The 17,431-nt window shown below is 41.8% G+C and overlaps 1 protein-coding gene across 6 annotated transcripts in view; it reads right to left on the bottom strand.

Moving 5' to 3' along the window:
• ADARB1 (adenosine deaminase RNA specific B1) overlaps positions 1 to 17,431 on the bottom strand; it is an 86,329-nt gene that overhangs the window by 40,823 nt on the left and 28,075 nt on the right. For 3 of the 6 annotated variants that reach the window (XM_087732564.1, XM_087732565.1, XM_087732563.1), the window contains one exon: positions 3,239 to 3,313. In XM_087732564.1, the coding sequence (XP_087588690.1) occupies positions 3,239 to 3,266 (28 nt within the window). In that variant the 5' untranslated portion in view covers positions 3,267 to 3,313. Of the gene's footprint in view, positions 1 to 1,082; positions 1,208 to 3,238; positions 3,314 to 4,813; positions 5,009 to 17,431 lie in introns of those variants that run through there. The other 3 variants (XR_015698882.1, XM_087732561.1, XM_087732562.1) reach the window with 2 other exon arrangements.

Below are 17,431 nucleotides of genomic sequence, written 5' to 3'. Positions count from 1 at the left end.
TAAAAAAAATCTCTGCATTCAGTAATGGATAGTCTTCATTATCCTTTTTTTCTTTTTTATTAAACTTTTATTGGGGTTGACAAGTGTCCATATGTTAACATCATACGTCTTGCCTCAGAAAGGTTACACAGTCTTGGTGGATCTCCTAACATACTCAAAAATCAAGAGGTTTAAAAAACAGCCTGATCCCAGATTTTAAATATCCTTTCAAGTCTATGTCTTTTCCAGTCTTTAAATAAGTTTTCAAGAAATGAATGCTTTAGAGAGCTCTTTAAGGTTCATCATGCCTGCTGTGTTTTCAACATTTTAAAGTAGCATTAATACAGACATAAACATTTGATAATGGGATCCTGTTTTCTTAAACATTAATACTACCCATGATTTAAGAATAAGGCTTTTTTTAATAAGACTAGCTTATTTTCTAGTCACTAAAAATAGGTGAGAGCTTTGACTAGATTTGACTGACGTCTGTGGAAGCTGCCTTAGTAAAAATCATGATAACTGACAGTATCATGTGCTTCAGTGGAAGAAAAGTCCTGCCCCTGAAATCTTGTTTGAGAGGTTTACAAACGCAAAGAGCACTTGAAGAAGGAAAGAGGCACAGGAAATTTTCATGCCAATAAAGAAAGAAATCTTCCGTTTGAGTGTGTTCATTTATTTTTGGTTTTATTTCCTGTAATTAAAAAGTGTCTGTAATTAAGATGCTTTATCCATTGAGGAACTTCCATTACCTGCTTGCTGAGAGACAACACTCTCCCTGCTCTATCTGATCTGGAGCACACTTAATTAAATTTAGATGACTCTTAGCTGAACTGAAAGATGTTTCTAGCTACCCCTTATATGCCTGCTCTCATTTACTGGCCTGGCAAAATTCTAAGTAAGTCAGTAATTTTTTCATAAAAAACAGGCAGAAAAAAACATGTGATGTCTTCTGAGCATCTTTTCAGAAAAAGAGGGAAAATGATCAAAGAGAAAGGCTAGGACAGCCACATGCTTAGTGTCCCAAGTGTTCTGCAAAATGCCCCACTTCTCCCTTGCCCATAAGGTAATCGATAAGGATAGGCAACAGGGTGAATTTATACCTAGCAAATTATTTCTTTCTATTGTATCGATGCTTCTGCAGGGTGCTCTGATTTGACGCTCAGATAACATGCAGATGGGCTTCTGGCACAGATTCCTGGGGTGTTCAGAGTGCTGCAGACATACCCTCCATGCAAAGCAACAGAAAATAAAATAAAAACATTCTCAAAAAAATCTTTCCCCAAATCTCTTGTAACATCTTCTCTATCTTCAAGAGAGAAAGGAGGAAGACCTTAAAACCTGAAGTCTGAAACATTGTATGTTATCAGGGATATTAATGTAACCTTATCACTGTCTTAAATTTCAGCTGAACTAATACAATTTTAAATCTGGCTTCTGTAGAGCATTTCTAGTTATGCAACTGCAAGCTACAAATGTTGTATATGCCCACCTTCCTTTCCTGTAAGGCACTTCATAATCTTTAGAGATAGAAAAATACAGAAAGATAATTTTTTTTAAAAAAATCTTTGTATGAATCAAGGTGAAAAACTTAAGAATTTGAACTTTGATTTCTCCCCCCCAAACCCAATGATTTAACATTTCAAATTCATGATGTTTGTGTGGGCATACGGACACAGGAAGGTCTGCTTGCACCTTCTATTAACTGGGCTCATCCAAGTAGACATTGTTATCTGTAGTTTCCTTTCAAAAACATGGTACAGATGACATCTCACAACAAACTTCTGGGAGACAACTGCAGTTATACAAACGCATGCCCCAAACCTATAACAACTCCACAGAGCCAGCCTCCTGACAAGACAAAAAGTTCAGTGAATGGTTTCCCATATTGAAGCACCAACACACAAAAAAAACCTGGAAGCAGACAAAAATTGTGTATTTTGCTTAAGGACACTTACAGAATGCCCCTGTAAAGAGATGGTATTTTCTCCAGCTCAGGAAGGCACCTTTTATTCATGCTCAAATATACTCCTTGAGATAAGGGGATGTTTTATCCAAAAAGTATGTGAATTATCCAATTACAGCTCTTACTTTTTTGAAGTCCTCCTTAGGGAGACCACTTTTAGAAATGGCTAAAGCATCCATCTGAAGTAATTTCTTTTATACCAAGGAAAAGAAAGCATTAGCAAGCTTATTCCAGTTAAGTTCACTCTTTCAGTTGAAGAAAAAAGATGCATTCTAGACCAGATAATATTTTTAGGGTTTTGGCGGGGGTGGTGGTGGTGGTGTGTTTGTGGGTTTTTTTGTTTGTTTGTTTTTAAACACAATGATCTAACTTCTTTATCTCCCAATAAAAATGTTCTGTAACTCCTTCAGACTGAACTACAAGTCTTCTGCTGCAACGCCTCCTGCACTGCTGGGCTTTGTCAGCTTTGCCAGAGATGTGTCGTTTAGCCATCGTCGCTTATGGGAAAAATAAGCACGTTTGTTATTATATCATACACAATTATTTACAGTCAAGCACAGCACATCAGCATAGCAGCAACAGAACATTTCTCTCATTCACAAAAAAAAGATAGTTGAAAGGCCAATAATAGTAAAAATATTTTTATAATATTTTAATGAGAACACTTTTCTCCACGGGTTATCAGATGTTAATTATACCACAGAGTTAGCAATCTTGCAGCACTTTGCCAGTGTATGCATCAAGGTGATCACTATATTTGACTATTTTTGTGCTTAAACACATTTTCATAATTCAGTAGTTCAGGGTTAGAACAATCAGCATCTAATGAGAATAATCAGCCATGCAAGACCTGAGGGGAGCTCTTCTAGCTCCTCTTTTTGCTTTTCCTTCCGCCATTTCTGCTTTTGCTCATTTATTTTATGCACTTCAAATCCATCTCCTTCATCTCACCCCTCCCTTCTGACTGGTCCCTAACCCTTGGCATCAGCATTACTGGTATTCTCCCTCTCTTCTTCATTGCTGGTTCAATACAGGAAAAATATTTTGTTTAATTGGTCAGTTGTTGGAAGAAAAATACAAGACACAAGGTATAACTAGACTAGCATATAACTATGTGTATTTAAAACACTTCTAATGCAAAAGCTCCAATTCACTCTTCTATACTGTATTTTAAAACATACAAAGAAATACTTTTAATTTGTGCTTCCGAAGTTTCTTCACAGTCATCCCTGGGCTCATGAGAAAAAGTCATCTTCAGAAGCAATTATTACTGTGTAAATAAGCACATCTTACTCATGTTTTCTTCATCGTCTACATCCATTGTGAAATATTTTTGCTGGTTTCTTGGCTGGCGGAGACTGCTTCTGTCTGGAAAACAGAGAGTGGGATATTTAAGCTTTAAGGTACCAACATACAGGGTAAAGGATTAAATCTCCTTCAAAAGCAGCGGCCTGTGCACTGGCTTTGCTTTGGGCTGTCCACGGTTTTTGCTCAATTTTCACATAGTATTTCCCGAAAGTGCCTGTTTCTGTAGCTGAGGTGCACTCTGCAGAATTGCAAATTCAACAAGGTTTGCAAGACTTCAGGTTTTTGTATGATGAACTACAATACTTTTCATCTGACAGAGTATGTAAACTACTTTATCTCACTACCATTTTTTTTAAAACTCCAAAAAAATGTCAGATCCACTCTATAGGTTACCACACAGACAATTCAAGCAGTCAAAACACTGAAGATGCAGTTTTTACCCAGCACCAAACTGATGAATGTCTATTTGGTTTGGTTAAATCCTGACCCGAGATCCCTCCTAAAACTGAGATGATCATCTGAGATGATCATCAGTGACTGAAAGATGTAGCCCTGTATCAGGCGAAGGACAGAGTGGGTAATGTAACCCTCTCCCCTACATGTGGATTTTCTTATTAAATGAAACGTTCAGATGATATTACATAGAGGTTATCTGGCTGTGGGGAAATAGACTTTATTAACCACAGGGACTTCCATTTCAAGAGAGACCGAACTAAAGGTGAATATAAGCATCTGACATGCAAAAGACATAGTTTACCTAGCATTTGGTTTGAAAGAAGGCACCACTTTTACCCAAATCAAAAGCACTTATTTAAGGGTGATGGGTTTGTGGTTTGGTTTTGTTTTTTTCATTATGCGAGTTTGGTTTTTTCTGAAAACTAATCAAGTACATTGTAACTGTTGCTTTCTAGGTAATTGCTCCAATCTCATAATGCCACGAGTGCTCCAACAGGGAGCACTGAACCCCAAAACCATGCAGGGACTTATACTTTTAACAAAAGATCCATTATTATAGTGAGGAAAAAGTGGTGGAGCATTAACGGGTTTTGCATTCTTATACTGGAGTGGATCAAACCATGGAAATTTGTCTTGTACTTGCCAATCTGTTGTGCATCTGCCTCTTAGCTTTTCTGAAGCATTAACAACTAAGCATTGCACTTTCCATGTTCTGCATTGCAATTTTTTTTTTTAATATAATGCATTCATTTTCTGCTGATTCTTTATGACAATTAAGTGTTTGGAACGTACCTGAAGAGAGTTAAGTCCAATACAAATGCAAAATCATTCTGTCATAATCTAGTCTTGTGTAACATCTGTAAACTTTGATTCCTTTTGCTGACAATCAGATTCAATTAAGATTGAAGTCCTACTTTTAAGTGCATCTTTGATCCTACTCCGAAACTATTACAAATAGGCCACAGAAATCACAGGGCAAAAGTTCAACCTTCTTTTGTTATTTCCAATAATACAATTATCTCCCAGCAGAGTTTCAGTCTTCTACTTAGCTTACTTTTACCATACACAGTATCAATTCTGATTATCCGTGGACATTTTACTTACACTGTTCATATCTTATAAGTTAACGACTGCATGGATACTTTCGGGTAAGTGTTCAGCGTACTGCAGACTCGGCAGAACAAGCGATACCCGATTCAGCCCGAGGCTGTGGTCACATATGCCAGATCAGATGAGGGAACTGATTCTCACCACCGGTATATCGCTGCTGGTACCAGTAAAAATATCTGGGTGCTGCGGCTGGGAAGAAGAGAGGCACAGTGATGTCTTAAGAGGATACTGCCAGGAATGGTAACACCTTGTGAAACCAAGGGCTGAGGCTGCAGCTGGAAGGGACGGGGAGAACAAGGTGGGAAGCGGAGGATTTTTGCACCTTCAAAAGCATGGGAACACTGGAAGGTAGGTGGCATAAAAGATGACGCTTGGTTTCACGCTTCTGCGTGGGCTGGCACAATTTACAACACCGAAGTATTTGCTCTACTATATTATGTTTTGCCCTTCCCTCAGTGAGTACACACATCTGTGTCTCTCATCCAGCTACCAACATCAAATATTTAGCAACTTCAGTGCTTTGAGACTTCTTTAAGTGTCAGCACTGGTGGAAATCATACAACAGAGTCAAAAGTTATCAAGAAGAGGAACCATATAAACCAACATGGTCACTTGATAAGGTTGACACAATAAAATCAACATGCATTTTAACATAGCCAAATGCCTGCTCTGTAACAATGAATTTGTTCCATCTCTCTTCCCACCTCTTGGGGGAAAATCTAGCTTTAATTCCACTCTACATTAAAACTGTAGTCAGCTTTAGCTAGTAAACAAAAGGCAGAACTCTGCACTGATGTTGTTTTTAATGCACAGTTTGCATACTATAGTAATCCGAGTGCATAGTATGTTATTACCAAGTTTCGCAAAAAGAAACTAGCAATTCCACCTGTTTATTATCTTAGTAGACACTTCATGCAAAAGCATGGTGCAAATCCAGAGTCCAGGTCTAAACTCCAAACATAATGTTCTATTTTGTTCTTTTTTAAGTCAATTTGCTTTTATCTTTACTACCATAAGGAGAAAAAAAATCCCACAAAAACTTCCATCCAAGAATGAAAGATATGTAGGGATACAGAAACAAGTAATACAGCTAATTGCTCAACAGTAGTATAACCCACAGGGATGATGCATGTGCAGTCCTCCTCCAGCACCGCAGCCACAGAAGCAGCACTAATCACCCGTGTAGTCCAAATAGCTGGCTGAACCATTGATCTACTGATCAACACACTCAAACTTCATCGCTGACCTGCCAGGAGATGACTTCAGGACAGGCTAACTGCATGACTTGCCCAGTGAAACTGTCACTTCAAAAAACAGTTTTTTGTAAAACTGCAACCACTGGCACGTAAGTGATTAAAATGTAAATGTTAAAGGTGTATAACAGAAATGTCAAGAAACTTGTATTCCAAAAATAAATACCAGATACTGAGAAATGAAGAATGACATTAAAATATACATATAGATGTGTAAGTTTGCAACTTTAACATCCATGCTAAATATTGTTATTCAGTAATTTAAACCAATGAAATCTGTTTATCCTCAACTAAACAAATCCTCAGCACACTACTGTTTGCAATCTTCACAGCTTACTTTTCACAGCAGGAGTAAGCAGCCCTTACTGAAAATGTAAAATGTGCCTTTAGCAATCTTTACACTAATTAATGCTATGCCTCTAATAGTAGAATGAGAAGGAAATATATCTCTATGTTTGTCACCATTTCACACACAGTTTCAAAAACAAAGTCCACATGCCTGCAGATATCCTGAATTTCCTACCACCACTGCAAAATGTTTATGATCATCCCAGTTTGTGACTTGAACAACTGTCTTTGCTCAGGCAAGACAATTCCTTTTCACTCTCCAGCCCTGTCTGGAGAAGACACTGATGTAAGTAACTAAGAGGATTCTGCACAAACAGGGAGGAGAGGCAGTGACAAAAGATGCAATAACACACTTCTGAGCACAATGAAGCTGTTCAGATTCCCCACTAGCCAGATAGCATAAACTCAAGCAGATCGTAAAAATATGACAAGTAAGACAAGCAGTAAAACTCCCTGCTAATTTTGTCACCAGCAGTGCAGAATTTCAAGGGGCACAGAGCTAAAATACTTGACCCACATGTACTGCTTCTCCTGAAACTTGCGGGAGCACCTAAAACAAATCACAGAATTTCCACAACTTTTTTTTTTTTCTTTTTCATCCAAAGACTATGTACAAAATGACTACGTAAAGTCCATCTTACATGCATCAAAGCTTTGGGTAAACTGTGGGTTTCAGAGCAGCAATCTCTCTTCCGTGCCCCTGTCATCATTCACCTTGTGTACTACAACCTCTCTGCTGGTCTGTAACAAATCCTGTTTTCCAGGTAACGTGCATATTCAAAGAGCTTCTTAGGCCATTGCTTCCAGCCTGGGTACACATACACACACTCATCTTCCACACAGCAGGTTGCTCTCCTTCCTCCATCCCTTTTGCTTTGCAGAAAACTTTTGCGGTTCTTCACACCAGCCCAGCTCCATCACCACTTCCATACGGCTGTGAGACCAACTGGAACTTCATGCCACAAAGACATCAGCTGTGACTGTCATACCAGGCTTTTGTGTGAGCTGTATCACATCAGGAATGAGCTCCCTGTAAATATCCAGAAAGCTATATTATCCTCTCAAATCCTACCCCAAAGCTCTCTCCTGCTGCAATGCCCAAAGGTCCTAGAAACTGCTACCCAGGAGCAGGTCTGTGAGCCCACATCGCATTGCTAACCTTGCAACACCATTTAACATACCATTTACCTTCCCACACCACTAAAACTGATAGGCTTCACCCCTAAGATGCTCATGCCTTGTTTGACACAGCATGGGACAGCTCGAGCCCCAAGGCAAATACCTTTAGCATTGGAGGATCACTGACATACTACTGTAGGTGGGCTATTCCTCATCTGAGCTAAAATACTTATGATGACCTGAGGGGGATGCAGAACTTCCCATCGTGTTTTATCCCAGCTGCAGGCTACAGCAGCCACAATCCTGGCCACTTCAGGCCGGCTAGCAGAGTCCCTGTCTCGTGACAGCATCTGTCCCAGTGCAATAATGGGGAAACAAACAAATCAGTAACTAAAGTTGCCATAAACTGGTGTGTTTTACTAAGCAGAGTAAAACACACAAATCACCTCAATCACTCTTTATTTAGATAGAGTTTAGGAGTTAGAAAAGCCTTTGAAACATACAAGTGGGAGCTGATGAGACTTCCCTTTCTTTCAGACTTCACTAGTGCTTACACTAGTCAAGGACTTTTCAGCTTCCCATGCTCTGCCAGGGGCACAAGAAGTTGGGAGGGGGCACAGCCAGGGGGGCTGACCCAGACCGGCCAAAGGGCTATTCCATACCATATGATGTCATGCTCAGTATATAAACTGGGGGAGTTGGACAGGGGGCAGTGATCGCTGCTTGGGGACAGGCTGGGCATCAGTCGGCAGGTGGTGAGCAATTGCACAGTGTATCACTTGCTCTGTATATTATTATTGTATTATATTATTATTATTACTATTACCACTATTCTATTTTATTTTACTTCAATTATTAAACTGTTCTTATGTCAACCCACGAGTTTTCTTTTTTTCACCCTTCTGATTCTCTCCCCCATTCCACCAGGGGGATGGGGGGGGGGGGGGGGTGGAGAGAGTGAGCGGCTGTGTGGTGGTTAGTTGCTGGCTGGGGTTAAACCATGACACCACATTTGGTGTTTTAAAACATAAAACTGAAGCAAGTGTGAAGACTTAATACACTCACCCTTGAACTGATTAGCAAAGACAACAAAAACAAAGTGATACTTTTTTTTAACTATTAATTGAAACCAAAGCATATTTATTGTTTAAAAAGCATGCACTTCAAATATGTTTGGAAAAAAGGTAAGATGCTTCTAGAAGTACTGTATTCCAAAAGATGTTATGCTTTCCAAGCTTGTGAGTATGAGTTCAGGATAAATTTTCCTTGAAAATAAATTAGTTAATTATTAGAAAAAGGACCCAGAAGGTTGTTGAAAAATTAATTTTCCTTTTGAGTAAAGATTCTTTTCAGAATTATTTATTTCAATGTGTATGAAACAGTAAAATAAAATACTCCCAAGACAATAAAATGCTTTAAAGGCTTTAGGCAGTTGAGGTATTCCTAAAGACCACAGGTAGCTTTACATCAATTTTAAAAAGTCCCCATCACCACCACATACACGTGACTGAATAAAGATTAAAAGCATAAGCAGGTGACTGGGAAATTCTTATCTGTGACCAGAGTCAACTGCAATTATCACTGTGCCAGGCCAGAGAGATTTTGGGAGAGTGAGAGCTGATGCAAGTATCAGGTCTGAGCTTGAATTAGAAGAAAAATAGGAAGAAGTTAGCTCTCCTTTTGATTTATTGCTCTCAGAAGCATGATGCCCAGCAATGTTCAACCCTCAGAACCCAGACAGAGCATCACCACTGTCGTAACAAATCCAGTTTTCAAAACTCACGTTTGCTGCTCTGTGAACTCGGAGGGAGGGTAGGAAAACAAGTCTGCAGCACAAGCCAGGCAGCTGGCACAGCAACTGCCTTGGTCTGTGCTGTTACTCAGATGTTGCTTAAAGCTTAAGTATTTATTAAGATAAGCTTTTTTATCGCTGTTGACACTAAACACAAATCTTGGTGCTTTGCTAGGTAGGCTCAGACCTGGCTTAATTTTTCCATTAGTTTTAGCCTTGATGACTATTTTTGAAGCACAGTATAGAGACTTTTTTCCCCTCCCGGGGGCGGGGGAGGGGACGACCAAAAACCAAAACCGAACAACAACCAATGTTCTTACTGAAGTACTAGAGCTGCTAAGGAAACATTTTACTGTACTGCCATATTTGCATTACATAGCATCAGCACAGAATCATAGAATCGTTAAGGTTGGAAAAGACCTTTAAGACTATCAAGTCCAACCGTTAACTTGGCTAAACAACCCCAGCTCCCTCAGCCGCTCCTCATAAGACTTGTGCTCTAGACCCTGCACCAGCCTTTAAGCCCTTCTTTGGACACGCTCCAGCATCTCAATGTCCTTCTTGTAGTCAGGGGCCCAAAACTGAACACAGTACTCGAGGTGCGGCCTCACCAGTGCTGAGTACAGGGGTGCTATCACCTCCCTGGTCCTGCTGGCCACACTCTTCCTGATACAAGCCAGGATGCCATTGGCCCTCTTGGCCACCTGAGCACACTGCTGGCTCATGTTCAGGCGGCTGTCAACCAACACACCCAGGTCCTTTTCTGCCAGGCAGCTCTCCAGCCACTCCTCCCCCAGCCTGTAGCGTTGCGTGGGGTTGTTGTGACCCAAGTGCAGGACCCGGCACTGAGCCTTGTTGAATCTCATACAGTTGGCCCCGGCCCATCGGTCCAGCCTGTCCAGGTCCCTCTGTAGGGCCTTCCTACCCTCCAGCAGATCGACACTTCCACCCAACTTGGTGTCATCTGCAAACTTACTGAGGGTGCACTCGATCCCCTCATGCAGATCATCACTGAAGATATTGAACAGGACTGGCCCCAACACTGAGCCCTGGGGAACACCACTCGTGACCGGCCACCAACTGGATTGGACTCCATTCACCACCACTCTCTGGGCTTGGCCGTCCAGCCAGTTTTTAACCCAGAGCAGAGTGCACTTATCCAAGCCGTGAGCAGCCAGCTTCTCCAGGAGAATGCTGTGGGAGACAATGTCAAAGGCCTTACTAAAGGCCAGGTAGACCACATCCACAGCCTTCCCCTCATCCACTAAGCGGGGCACCTTGTCATAGAAGGAGACCAGGTTAGTGAAGCAGGATCTCCCTTTCATAAACCCATGCTGGCTGAGCCTGATCCCCCAGTTGTCCTGCACGTGCTGCGTAATGGCACTCAAGATGATCTGCTCCATGGCCTTCCCCGGCACCGAGGTCAGGCTGACAGGCCTGTAGTTCCCTGGATCCTCCTTCCGACCCTTCTTGTAGAGGGGCATCACATTTGCTAACTTCCAGTCATCTGGGACCTCCCCAGTTGACCAGGACTGCTGATAAATAATGGAGAGTGGCTTGGCCAGCTCCTCTGCCAGCTCCCTCAGTATCCTCGGGTGGATCCCATCTGGCCCCATGGACTTGTGGGCATCCAGGTGGAAGAGCAGGTTGGTGACTGCCACCTCTTCAACAACTGGGACTTCACTGCATCCTATTTCCATCTCCCAGCTCATGGGCCTGAAAACCCCAAGGATGACCAGTCTGACTATGAAAGACTGAGGCAAAGAAGGCATTAAGTACCTCAGCTTTCTCCTCATCCTTCGTGGCAATGTTTCCCTCTGCATCCAACAAAGGATGGAGATTCTCCCTGGCCCTCCTTTTGTTGCTGATATATTTGTAAAAACATTTTTTGTTATCTTTAATGCCGGTGGCCAGTTTAAGTTCTACTGGGCCTTCGCCTTTCTAATCTTCTCCCTGCATAACCTCACAACATCCTTGTAGTCCTCCTGAGTTGCCTGCCCCTTCTTCCAAAGGTGGTAGGCTCTCCTTTTTTTCCTGAGTTCCAGCCAAGGATCTCTGTTCAGCCAGGCCAGTCTTCTCCCCTGCCTGTTTGTCTTATGGCACATGCGGAAGGCCTGCTCCTGCGCCTTTAAGATTTCCTTCTTGAATAATATCCAGCCTTCCTGGACTCCTTTGCCCTTCAGGACGGCCTCCCAAGGGACTCTGTTAAACAGACTCCTGAACAATCCAGGGTCTGCCCTTCTGAAGTTCAGGGTAGCGGTTTTGCTGACCCCCTTCCTTACTTCTCCAAGAACTGAAAACTCTATCATTTCATGGTCACTGAGCCCAAGACAGCCTCCGATCACCACATCACCCACCAGGCCTTCTCTGTTCGTGAACAGCAGGTCCAGCGGGGCACCTCCCCTGGTTGGCTCATTTACCAGCTGCGTCAGGAAGTTCTCTTCCACATACTCCAGGAACCTCCGAGACCGCTTCCTCTCTGCTGTGTTGTATTTCCAGCAGATATCTGGTAAGTTGAAGTCTCCCACGAGAACAAGGACTAGAGATTGTGAGGCTTCAGCCAACCACTTGTAGAAGACTTCGTCCATTTCCTCATCCTGGTTGGGTGGTCCCTCCTGCCTTATTAGCCTTCCCTCTGATCTTTACCCATAAGCACTCAACCGTATCATTACCTTCGTTGAGCTCTAGACAATCAAAACACTCTCTAACGTACAAGGCTACCCCACCACCTCTCCTTCCTTGCCTGTCCCTTCTAAAGAGCTTGTAGCCATCCATTGCAGCACTCCAGTTATGAGTCATCCCACCATGTTTCTGTGATGGCGACCACATCATAGTTTTCCTGCCACGCAATGGCTTCCAGCTCCTCCTGTTTATTGCCCATGCTGCGTGCATTGGTGTAAATGCACTTCAGTTGGGCTATAGATCTCTTCTCCAACACAGGCATGCTACCCCTAGGCTCCTCCCTAGCAAGCCTGATTTTATCCCCTTCCCCCTTCGAATCTAGTTTAAAGCTCTCAATGAGGCCTGCTAGCTCCTGAGCCAGAATCCTTTTCCCTCTTTGCGACAGGTGAACCCCATCTGTCTCCAGCAGGCCTGGTGCCATGTAAACTGCCCCATGATTGAAAAACCCAAAATTCCACTGCTGGCACCAGCCTCTGAGCCACGTGTTAATGAGGTGGGTCTTCCTGTTTCTTTCCATATGCCTCCCGGCTACTGACAGGATGGAGGAAAACACTACCTGCATAACTCCAGTGTAACAAGAGGAAATTAGTTGACTGTAATAGGACTTGTAAATAATTGTCACCTTATTTAGCATATCAGACTGGCTCCAGTTACTCCTGCAGCACCACGGCTTGCTCAAGGACAAAAGACTTGGACAATTCCTGTTTGAATTACTACAGAGGTGATCAGCAAGCTTCCCGAACCGAGCCAGAAGTGAGAAATGCTGTACAGCTGCCTCATGCTGCTGTACCAGGGATAAACCCTCCTGAGGAGCTGGGTTATCCATCTGTGTTCAGCACCACATCCACACAGCTGAACATCCTGTTCCTCCAGCCTGAAGTAGAGGAAAAGCAAGCTCTTATCTGCTAAAAGCATAGGTAAACAGGAACTCCAGTTGTATAAATATTTGTATAAATTAATGTCAACTGTTGGTGGCATTACTGAAGTTTATAAGAGACAAAATTTGCACAGATTTTTTTTTTTTTTAATTAAATAAGTGTGGTAAACAGATTTTGGAAGCATCAATTAAGATGAACAGCCAGGAAGAAGGATGATTAATAGAAGAGCTTTAAGGCACGTAAGAGATGCAATGCTAAAGCAATAAATGATTCAACCAAATGACACTAAGCTGTCTGTCCACATTTTCTAATGAAGCGGTTGCATCCTTTTAAGGTTTAACCATATGTGCTTAAGAGTTAGGCTAAATATATTCTTGGCGTACAATGAATGACCACATTTTTTCTCAATCCTTTCCTTATAAAAAAATACACTTGAGAAAAATGAGCAGTGGTCAGCACTTCCCTCTAGCACCCAGGACTGCAACAGCAGATTACTCCTGTGTTGCTCTGCTTGCTGACCTGCTCTTTTGCAGAAGTCACCTAGCACAGACCCCAGGCTAGTAAGCCCAGCCGAGCTTGGCTGAACGCCTACCAACCCTGCGTCTCCACCCTGTACCTTCCCATGCTTTGGTTCCCTAGACATCATGCTGCAGGCATCAAAACTCACCCTACATGGAGTGGAAAGGGTTCAGGAGAGTGTATTGGGTTGGAATGTGCCACCTACGTGATCCCATCACTACGTGTCAACTCAACAATGCACATTCCTACTGTGTACAAAGCCGTGCGCACACCATCTTCCCAGGCAGGGAAGAGCTAGAAAAAGAACTACAACATATATATAATATTTTAGTATACTAACAGATACAGATTCTTGGTTCACAAACTCCACAAGCATCCATAGACTCCTCCCTTCCCTTGGCAAACAACTGCTCAACTGATCTAGACTGACCCTACTTGACCCTACTCTCAAACTCTCCTACCAAGGCTATGATTTGATTTTGACACCTAAAGCAAGGATTAAAGTACACCTGAAGTCTCTTTTAGAGCACCACAGGTGGGAAGCTATGCTGAAAAGCTGTGTATTTTTCTTTACAACTCCCCTATCTGAAGCACATCACTACAGCAAGAAGACTGTGTGCATCTTATAGAAGTAACACATTTTTTTTCCATTACAACTAACTTCTAACAACCACCCTCTTAAAGTCAAAAATACTTTGAAGAGAATGAATTATATGTACTTATTAATGAAGTCCAAATAACATCTACTTTTCCTAGCAAATAACATTCAAACAGTACGTACAACATGTAGGAAACAGTATTTAGCTGGGGCAGAGAGAATGAATTTGTCAGCACTTTTTGTACACATATTAATTTGGAGACTAATCCTCCAAACTTGTTCCCACTGTAGTCCATGGATTATTTTTATTTTTTAATTTCTCACCTGGCTTCCAGAAGTAGAGGATTAGGTAATAAAAAAAAGATTTTTAAAAGCCCTTCCATATAAAATAGGCCCACATATGCTTTCAGAAATTGGGAGTAGATTTTTTGGAAAAAAGGACTCTGAACCCAGGCTGCTCACTACAGAAAAGAGCTTCCTCTCTTGCCATGGCATGCTTGATTACTTCTGAAATCATTAATAATTCAGTTATCATTTCACTTTAAAGAAGGAACAGCTTTTTTGACCTTCCAAACTTTTATTCGAGTAGCTTTCATAATGCAGCAAAACTGCAATAATAACTCATTCACTGCCTGTAAATAATCCATTTAGCAACAGACGTCCAGAAAACTCTGAGGTCCTACAGGCACAGAGTCTCTGCACTGCTTCAGCATCGAGGTTTGGTAATCATCGGTGGCATCTGAACAAGGACAGCTTCCAAAAGGGATCCACTGAAGCCGTGCATTCACCTCCGACACCAGGTGTGAGTAAACTCTAAAATTTTATTCCTAAAAACCTGCTCTGGGATAAGCGACACAACTAGAGTAACACTCTCTGAGAGCACTGGAAAAACTTTTATTTTGGAAAAAAAATGTAAGAATAAAGGAAAAAGATTAATTGCTGCTCAGAGATTTACAGAGCTGTCAAAAATAACAATGAAGAATAATTGACATAAATATTAGTTAACTGATTCAGGTCAGTGCATATACAGCATTTCGTACAGAGAACAGGACTGTGGAGAAAGCCTGCTCCTTGGCTGCATGAACTGTTTTCTCTCAGGTATACTGCTAAACTAAATTCAGGTTTCAACTGTACTATACTGGTGTAGTAGAGGGGATTTTTGCTTTTAACATGGAGCGACAAACCAAAATCCAGCTGTTAGCTAAATACACTCACTGAAGCCAAGTGATTCTGCATAGCAGGACACCCTGCAATATTTAGATCACAAGCAGTACTGCAAAAAGCTTTCCTTTTCTAAATGCATTACATGCCAGCCATGTGAAACAGAAAAATGACATCTAAACGTATGCTAATTTAAGTGGAGTAATGGAAAAAGTACAGTATATTTACACTTTTAACTCTCTCCTGGTTTTGAAGTCTCTATTTCCCATAGAGTATTTCCAAAGATAGGAAGAACACCAGAAGTACTTCAAAATATACTAGCCAACACAACAGTATTTGCTTTTATTTCCCCAAGAGACTACTTGAAAGATTTTTAACTAAATGTTGGCTATAGCAAGTACACACTACATGAGTACAAAGAGAGACATAACTTTCATTTCTTTTGTTTGAATATTCTGTGTATTCACTGCACAAAAAAGAAGTTGTGAAGGGCTTAACAGCTATCTTGGTTTATCCTCATCATTGAGGAAAAGCTAGATAAACCTTGAAAGGAAAATATAGCAGCTACCCAATGTTTTATGTTAAAAGAGAATGGCATATACGCAAAAAAAACCTGACAGATGAAACAAAACTATTATTAGAAGAGAGTAGAAGTCAGAAAGCTGCAGCTTTAGAGAAGTTTCATATTTGTTACAAAGTACTCTCCTTCCAAACTTTGAAAGATAGATGAAATAAAATGTTGGGAGATGTTGAAGGATTCTGTCCAAAATATTTCTTTTACTCTATAAATCCAAACAGAAAACACAGAAGTTGCACTTAGCAACGAAGGTTCAAACCTCACCTGAAAACTACTACATTTACGAACACTCCCCCCCCCCCCCCGCCCCCCCACTTTTTTTTTTTGACTGTACAGGAATTAAAACACTACCTTTTCGCTCCGATCGTTTCTTCCTCCTCCGTTTACAGCGCCGCCGGACGGCGCTGAAGAGGGTCCCCATGCAGAGAGCCGCGGCTACAAGAGATGCCATGCACACACCTACAGTCCACCACTGCCAGCCCGGCTCGCCAGCCTGCTGCACCCCCTTGCTGCCTCCTAATGAGGCAGTGATGTATTCCCAAAAGGAGGGTTACCCCTGCACTGCCTTGCACTCTTCACCTAGCCAAGGCCCGTTCCTCGAACCACAGGGTGTGCTGCACAGTTCGATGAACAAAGATGAACAAACACACACTGCAGCTCATCCCTACCCGCCGCAAGAGGCACATGTGACAATTAACCCTTCGGTAAGTGAAAGGGGCAAGGAAGGACAGTTTTTTTAAAAGGACAATATCGAAGACATCCTCACTACTAGCTGTGGAAAGGCAAATTTATTTTTATTTTGTTATTAAAAAAGGATGGCAACGCTTCGGTGTGGCTTCAGCCTTATACATATCTCAGAAACAAGGAGAGACATAAGCAAGGAAACGTTTATACATCCTAGTGCATGAAATCAAGATACCTTCAGCATCCTTTATAATTGCTTCTCATGTTCTTAGTTATATATTTCATACATTGCCTAGAAACATGCAAAATATATTTGTGAATAGCAGGAACGCACAAACATGCAAAACTCCAAGAGCAATGTTTTAGTTGCACGTTTTCCATACAAGGGTTTGTGTGCTGGGACTTACCAAGAGACTTCCCAATGTCAACATTAACTGTAGCTTTTTCCAGCCTTTTAATGAACAAAAAAGCAACGTGACATTATGGGATATTGTGATATTATCCTGTTTCCCCGATTTGAGCAACCAACTGAACACATGTTCATCCTGTGGATCAGCAGCACAGACTGGAGGTTGCAGCTATCCTTTAATCCTGCCTGCAGGTTAAACATTGCAGAACAAAAAACATCTTCCAGCAGGGGATGTTTGCAGGTGCAAGCTCCACAGGTTTCTTCAGTGTGTTACTAGAGTGACAAGACTTCTCTGACAAGTCACCTCTACCTGCTCTCAGACCTTCATTTCTAAGTATACCAGGCCTTGGCTCTTTGGAAGACAGCACATGATCAAATCTAGATAAACCTCTGGTAGATAACTCACATGGACCATCATATTTTGACAACTAGACAGGATAGCATTTTTGGAAAAACACTGCCACTTAAATTAGCAGTACTTCACTGACCAAAACCAACACACTCAAGCTCACCACTGGGATTGGGCTGACCTGCTAACAAGGAGCCCTACCTCTCCACCTCCTGCTCCCTCTGCTGGCACTTGTTCTCCAGA

This window comes from Nipponia nippon, unplaced genomic scaffold (genome assembly GCF_047370975.1).
Source record: "Nipponia nippon isolate SJK-2023a ecotype South Korea unplaced genomic scaffold, ASM4737097v1 scaffold_5, whole genome shotgun sequence".
NCBI classification, from domain to species: Eukaryota; Metazoa; Chordata; class Aves; order Pelecaniformes; family Threskiornithidae; genus Nipponia; species Nipponia nippon.
The sequence above is the reverse complement of the archived record's forward strand: the minus strand, read 5'-3'. Positions and strand labels throughout refer to the sequence as shown.